Genomic DNA, 8,222 nt, shown 5'->3' with positions numbered 1-8,222 from the left:
GAATAAACGCCGTCGGAAAGGAATATGACGACCACGGACGGAATGGAAAATAAAACCGTACTTATCTTGATTTTATCCGCAAGGGCGCCGGTGGATCAGGATAGATCCGGTTTTGAAGGACCATGAAATAGAGGGGGCGGATATGCCGTACGAGGTGGGTCTGCTGGTGCTGCTGCTGAGTTGGTCGAAGCCCCAAAAAGAAGAGGGCGGCGGGATGCTGATGCACTGAACTTCTCCTTATTCCGTCGCCGCTGAGATTAATACTAACCTAATTAAACCTAACAAAAGAGTGCCGGAGGACAGCGGAGTGGTGAACTTGCTTGCTGGATAGAGGGAGAGCGAGAAGACGAAGAGAGCGGAGCGAAAGCTCGCGCGCAAGCGCTGGCCGCTCACACTGCCGCCCAGAACTTCGAACCCTTCTGGCGTGAACACTATGTATTATTTACCTTTTCTACGCTGTGAAAACAGCAAGGAAGCCCTTCCTTTTACCTTATATAGACTTTTTAAACTAATATAGTATAGATATTTACACTAAGAGTAAAGGATATAAATGTACATATCATACCATAGTTAAATTTTGAAGTAATATCATTGATTGATATATGCACTTTTCTATTGAAAACATCGGTGGCCGATTGCCTCCATGCCACGTATTCGTCCTGAATACCGGAAAAATCGGGGATTGACTTTACAATATGTAACGGAATATCACACGGAGTTGCATTCGGTTTTACAGATACTCTTTGGTAGGTCTCTAACACTGGCACTTCTACACGCAAATCTTTCAACTGTTGATTAACAGCACTAATTTGATCAGCAAACTCGGCTCTGAGCCTCTGTTCCTGATTGGTCAAGGCGGCCTGAATTAACATTTCAATCTGGGCCGCGTTCATTGTGTACTTGTTTTTTTCCTCCTCTTCACTATCACTATCTAAATCGGGCTTTTTTTCCCTATATGGGCCTAGAAAACTCATAAGGCCCTGGTAACTCTAAGCACAATTATGGACAGGCCGAATATTTCAATTCGACAGAAGGTAATTTGGCGTAAGAAAATATTTATTTAATTAATATTTGCCTTAATATGCGAGTCACCTTTACAGTCACGCTTATTTAAATTTAATGTGTTAAAATCTTTTGAAAAATAATTTGTAGGGATCAGAATTGAAAAAAAATTTTTTTTTTTAATAATAAGTAGGGATTTTTTATTTTTATTTTTTTCTCTGTGTATTTGAGTCTGTATTATGTTTGATCAGCCCACTTACATTTTTGGGGGTCGTGAATTCTTCTTTTGTTGGGTGCCAATTATGTTTTAGTTATTTCCCTGGGTTGTCCCACGCCTCAGTCCGACTTGGTCGGCCTCTCGATCGGGGAGGGGAGCGGAGATCTCTGCTCGTGATGCGCAACGTGTCGTTGCGCAGCTTGGTATAGGTTTAGTATATGTTGGGAGAACTTTCTCCGTTATTGACTGCCCTTAAGGCTAGCCAACCAATATAAAATATGCAGCCTTCGCTGGAGTAGGATTCTTGAGCGTGTGCTCTTTATTATAATTGAAATCAAACTGAGCTTATTCTATTTTACTTCAGCTATTCGCGGCCGGCAAGCCGACCGCTCGTCCAGCAAAGTGCTGACACTAGCAAAAACTGCATATCTCCCAATACTGGAAAACCGTTGGGAACCAGACACGGCCCCTAAGGCTTTTATGCTGAATCTGCATATAATATACTAGGGTAGCGACACTGAACTTATACCGACTTAAGTTTACTCATTAACCGTGTTAACTTACACACAAACGGTCTATATCAATAACAATGTAACAAAGTTAGAATTATCATATCTACATGCTAAAGAAATAATTAAAGAACACACTAATACATACAACACATTACAAATTGTTTCATTAACTATACTTGCTATTATGATACTTGCACTTATACTATATTTTATTTATAAATATAAAGGCATTCCAAAAAAATTAATTGTTAAGTATAAAAAAGAGAATTCACAACAAATTCACAAAATAGTATAACAGAAAATATAAATACAGTACTTGATACTAATCCTGTATTGTATCCTAGAATATCCGCCTGAGGACAGGCTAAATTTTAAGGGTGGGGTAGTGACATATGTAATGCTCAACCACATAACATATAATAGGTTGGAAAATATCTCCCTTCCGCTATTTTGCTCTTTATTCAATGCCTTATAAAAAGTGTTACAGTGATCGGATTTAGTTCAAATATGCGCCGTTTTGTTCGATAATCTGTTTCCATCTAGATGGCAACTTCATAATACTTCTCTCGTAGCAGCCCCCCTCCTTATTTGCGAAGAACTCGGACAGCCACTTTTCACAAGCCTCTTTTGAGTTCAACTTTACACCACCAAGGGCATTCGCCATGGACAGGAACAGGTGGTAATCACTTGGCGCTATGTCCGGGCTATATGGTGGATGCGATAAAACCTCCCATCCGAGCTCCCTTAGCTTCTGACGAGTCATCAACGAAGTGTGTGGTCTGGCGTTGTCCTGGTGGAACACTACACCCTTCCTGTTGGCCAATTCTGGACGCCTGCTTCAAGCGGTCCAGTTGTTCGCAGTAGATGGTAGAATTAAGCGTCTGGCCATATGGGAGCAGCTCATAGTGGATGATTCCCTTCCAATCCCACCAAACACACAGCAAAACCTTCCTGGCCGTCAATCCCGGCTTGGCCACTGTTTGGGGCGATTCACCGGCCTTCGACCACGACCGTTTTCGCTTGATATTGTCGTATGTGATCCATTTTTCGTCGCCAGTCACCATCCGCGTCAAGAAGGGGTCGAGTTCGTTCCGTTTCAGCAGCATATCGCAGGCGTTGATTCGGTCCAGAAGGTTTTTTTGCGTCAAATCATGCGGCACCCAAACATCAAGCTTTTTTTTTGTATCCAGCCTTCTGCAGATGGTTTAAAATGGTTTGGTGACTAACTCCCATCTCCTGGGCGATGTCACGAGATGCCACATGCCGGTCTAACTCGATGTATTCCATGATTTGATCGGTATTTCTCGTCACAGGTCTTCCGCCGGCTGGCTTATCCATGGTGTCGTTTTCACCGGGTCTGAATCTTCGAAACCATTCCTCCGCGGTTCGAAGTGATAGAGTACCATCCCCCAAAACACCATTAATCTCACGGAACGCTTCTCTGGCGGATTTGCCTTTAACGAAGGAAAACTTTAAAATAGCGCGAATTTCGGCGTTAGTGAACTCCATGTTTACACGTCTATAACTGTTGAACGCAATATCCAAACTAATCATGCATAGCGTCGTTTTGTAGGTTATGTCAATACCTTTCAAATTATGTATAGTATTGCCAGATACGAGCTCTGTAGCGCTTTGTACATAGCCGCGAAATTCAAAAGACAAAAAGGCGGAAGGGAGATATTTGCCAAACTAATATCTACAACATATACCAGCCACTTTATATATTCTCTTACTTAGCAACAATAGAACATAGAACCAAGAATGCCTTAGCACATAAGAACCCCAACTTCTTGGTGACAATAACAAATTCGGCCGATGTAAACAATTTAACATAAACATCCGCAGTCTTATTCGTTATTCCCACTAGAAGGGTGAAAACTGCTTATACAGCTTAAAGGGTCAAAACTTTCCACGTAGCTCAAACTCGGCTGATCTGTATCCATGCGTAATCCACTCAAGAGAGCGCTTAATTAACGTAAACATAAATGAGAGCCTATGTACGCTCAATATGAAGAAGTAAATAAGCTCAGCCAAGGGTTTGCTAAGCTTTCGCTTTGCAAATTAGATTTAGATTTTATTCATACTTCAATTGTGTAAGACGTGAATTTGTCTCCGACGTTCGCTTAAGTTTTTGATTAATAAAAATATTTTTTTTTTATAAACCAACAAACCACGAAGTTGTAATTATATATATGTATATATATCACTTTTCACTGAGGTTAGGAATCAGATAGAAGGAAAGAATAAACGCCGTCGGAAAGGAATATGACGACCACGGACGGAATGGAAAATAAAACCGTACTTATCTTGATTTTATCCGCAAGGGCGCCGGTGGATCAGGATAGATCCGGTTTTGAAGGACCATGAAATAGAGGGGGCGGATATGCCGTACGAGGTGGGTCTGCTGGTGCTGCTGCTGAGTTGGTCGAAGCCCCAAAAAGAAGAGGGCGGCGGGATGCTGATGCACTGAACTTCTCCTTATTCCGTCGCCGCTGAGATTAATACTAACCTAATTAAACCTAACAAAAGAGTGCCGGAGGACAGCGGAGTGGTGAACTTGCTTGCTGGATAGAGGGAGAGCGAGAAGACGAAGAGAGCGGAGCGAAAGCTCGCGCGCAAGCGCTGGCCGCTCACACTGCCGCCCAGAACTTCGAACCCTTCTGGCGTGAACACTATGTATTATTTACCTTTTCTACGCTGTGAAAACAGCAAGGAAGCCCTTCCTTTTACCTTATATAGACTTTTTAAACTAATATAGTATAGATATTTACACTAAGAGTAAAGGATATAAATGTACATATCATACCATAGTTAAATTTTGAAGTAATATCATTGATTGATATATGCACTTTTCTATTGAAAACATTTTTTATTGATCAATGTCAATATTTACGTTGTGGATGGATATATATTCGTCTATTATTTCATCGCGTTTTATAGAAACTGTAATAGTTTTTACTAGACAACAATTTGAGAGGCATAAATTTAATACGAATTCAATTGAAAATATTTCACTGCTTTCACACATGAAACCAGGCCTATTACCCTGGACTTGCATGTGGCAAATCCCATCAAGTAGAGTTCCGCTCGATGGATTTATTTTAACAGATTGACATACAGTTTTCAGTATCCACTTTTGAGGAGCTTCCTTTGTAAAGTTAAGTCTCGGCGAAAGTCGAAGGTTAAAAAAAATTTTACTTGGTTTAATTAAATCAAGGGGCAATGTTCTTATTATATTATTTTCCATTGTTTTTTGTGCATCTTGTGGTGCATCAGTTTCACTAGCGGACGCAAGTTGGCTGAAATCTAAACGAAACGGTTGTGCAATAAGCGTTACCAAATCGATTATATATATTGAATGGTTATTGGTATCAGCTACCAACAAATTCCGTCCGTTGGCGTCTAAGCACAGTCCGGCGGGCTCGTTAAAAATCATGTTGGTATTTTCTTGACTCTTAATTTGTAGAGTAGATATATCATTTGAATCGATGTCTATGACTTTGATTTTATGATTATAGGTGTCTGCAACATACAGTCTATTGTTGGCATCATTGAAAGACACTCCTAACGGATGTTGAAGTTTCGCGTTGAATAGTCTACCGTCAATGTCGCCAAATGCAAATAAGTCCTAGAAAAATCATACTTTAATTTTAAAGAATATATGAAACAAATTCATAACATGAAACGTACAAGTGGGTTTCGATCTCCTCCAACGACAGGCATAACCTTTCCGTCAATCATAGAAGCTTTGCGTATGCTAGAGCTTTCACTATCAGCAATATATAAAACGTCTCCTGCTATAGCAAGACCAGATGGCTGTGCGAATGCAGCGTTCTGTGGGTAAGAATTATTACGGTTTTCCTCCAAACCATTTCCTATTAGTGAGACACAGCAAAGAGGCTCAAATTTACGGAATTTCCACCAAATAATTCCTTCGGGAAAATAACCCCAAATCTGGTGAGTGCCTGCCATGGATATAAGCACAATTGTTTTTTCTGGTATGTTACGTTCATCAAGATGAAATGACATATCCATGTCCCGCGTTCGAAATATTGCCACATCCCACGGTGACGAAAGTGGTTGCAATGGGCCTAGACGTCCACCTATTCGTTCGTTTCCCTGATGTCCTGTGCCAGCAAGAGTTTCCACCATTCCATTTGTAAGAGAGATCTGACGAATGGCGTGGTTTTTGGTGTCCGCTACAATCAAAGTGTTTTCATTAAGAAATGCTATCCCTTGAGGATTATTAAACCGTGCTGCTGTTGAGTTTCCATCCACGAAACCAGGCTGGTATCCTCCAATTTTGTGTTGTACCACACCGCCACCGGTAAGCACAAGCACCCTGTTGTTTCCCGTATCAGCAATAGCATACCGGCCATTAGGGCTTCGAACAATCTTTGCGGGAAAACGCAAGTTAGAAGCCGGTTGGAAGTCACTAAATAATTTTATAGGCAAACCCCTGTGGTCAATTTGACCCTGCCGGCTAAAAAACGATAGGGCAGCAGCAACAAAATCCTGTAGGAATTTTCCATGCCCTTCGCCCATTAATAACATCATGGGAACACCAGTCGGGCTTAAAATCAACAGAGACGGCCAGCAGCGAATACCAATGGCGCGCCACATTCCAGATCGTGAATCATTAACAATGGGATGAGATATTCCATATCGCAGTACAGCGGACACAATGTTTGTTGCACTGCGTTCATTTTCAAACTTAGGACTGTGAACCCCGATTACTACAATACCAGTTTCTATTGGAAAGCGTTCTTCCAATGAGTGCAACTCCGGCAACACATGCATACAATTAATGCAGCAATATGTGAAAAAGTCTAATACAATAACTTTTCCTTGCAATCCGGTTACCGATAAGGGACTACTTACATTAAACCAGTCTAAATCTGAAGTAAAGGAATTAATAATATGGAGCACTCATAACTAGATTATTCTTTTACCTGATTCAAATTCAACAGTGAGACCCTTGAGTTTTGCAATGGAGATATCGTCATTCCATCGATCAAGAAACTTGTTAATTGTCCTAGTCTTTTCATTTTCTCCATTACTGCTTCTGTAAGCTTGAAGCAGTTCATCTGTTATAAATGTCAAAATATCAATAGGCGCCAATTCATCAATGCAGTCCATGCTAATATAATTATTACACATAAAATTGTGTATACATTCGGATAAAGATAATGTGGCCAGAAGTCCGTAATATAATCTATATATGCTGGTCGGTAAATTTAATATTATTGTTATTATTAGGAACGCTGACAAAGGAACACGAGCAATGGAAACAAAAATATGTTTGGAGCGCAATAAAAAATTTCAAATGAGAATATGTTAATATGTTTAAAGGAGGATGGTTGTATAATATATATAAAAAAAAATTGAGAAATCGTTTACGTTTATTTTAATAGGTAAAAATATACAAAATTGTTGAGATACCGATCCACTTTTCAAATATATAGTATTTTAAACATCGTTTGAACTTAGCCGATGATGCTGTACTTTACAGTCAGCATTTTAATGTGTCGTAAATTCTCAACGTCGGGCCTTCTGCACTGGTTTTAAGAATATTTCAGTTAGCATTACTTAGAAAGAAATTCAAACGGATTTTGGAATAATATTACATCTAATAAACAGGAGTAACTTCGATTAAAACTTTATTTTTATATAAACTAATTCCAAATGGTATATCATATCATAGCCGTAAGGATCAAATCTGAATCTTTAACGAATATCATGTAATTTTCGGATTTTCGGGATTTTCGGGAAATTATTCTAATTAATCAGATTTTGACATTATTCTTCTTGAGAATATTATTTTGAATAACCACAGAGCTTATATTGAGAAAACAAAATTTGCCATTAACAAAAAAAGAAGTAGTTATGGTCATATCAGTGAATACAGAATTCAAAATTTTAATTTTTTGAATGAAAATATCTGTTAAATTATGAGAAAATTAGACAGATAACATTAGACAGTTTTTATGACAATACGATAGATATTTACAAGACTAATAAAAAAATTGAAAAACGATGAAAACAATTTTTAAAAGTTGGTCGTGGCAGTTTTTCGCCACATACTTAACTTAACGAACTTGCGCTGCGTCTATGTCTCTAGAATCTGCATGCCTAATCTTTCTAGCTTTAAAAGTTCCTGAGATCTCGAAGTTCATGCCTAATCTTTCTAGCTTTAAAAGTTCCTGAGATCTCGAAGTTCATACTCGAAGTTCAACTCTGCTATTGATCCTGATCAAGAATAGATATACTTTATATCGTCGGAAACGCTTCCTTCTGCCTGTTACATACTTTTCAACGAATCTAGTATACCGTATGAGTAACGGGTATAATGAGTTTCAATCATTCGCAACTAATGTTGCAGAAACAGCTGATACTATAGAATTAGTTTTATTTTTTTTTTTTTATTTACAGTCCATGGTTACATTTGAGTTTTTAATAGTATTTTGTCTTAGCCTGTGAGACCCTAGACT

The 8,222-nt window shown here is 39.1% G+C and overlaps 1 protein-coding gene across 1 annotated transcript; it reads right to left on the bottom strand.

Annotated features, from left to right (window-relative positions):
- Nucleotides 1-4,567: 4,567 nt before the first annotated feature.
- On the bottom strand, nucleotides 4,568-6,979 carry LOC6548518 (NHL repeat-containing protein 2). Its single transcript, XM_001973846.3, has 3 exons — nucleotides 6,684-6,979; nucleotides 5,422-6,629; nucleotides 4,568-5,359 (listed from the first exon to the last, which is right to left on the bottom strand). Exons 1-3 carry the CDS (start codon nucleotides 6,889-6,891, stop codon nucleotides 4,601-4,603), a joined length of 2,175 nt encoding a protein of 724 aa, XP_001973882.2. The 5' UTR covers nucleotides 6,892-6,979; the 3' UTR covers nucleotides 4,568-4,600.
- Between the last annotated feature and the right edge of the window lie 1,243 nt (nucleotides 6,980-8,222).

This window comes from Drosophila erecta, unplaced genomic scaffold (genome assembly GCF_003286155.1).
Source record: "Drosophila erecta strain 14021-0224.00,06,07 unplaced genomic scaffold, DereRS2 tig00000246-arrow-arrow-pilon, whole genome shotgun sequence".
NCBI lineage: Eukaryota > Metazoa > Arthropoda > Insecta > Diptera > Drosophilidae > Drosophila > Drosophila erecta.
Note: the sequence above shows the minus strand (reverse complement) of the source record. Positions and strands in the feature narration are given on the sequence as shown.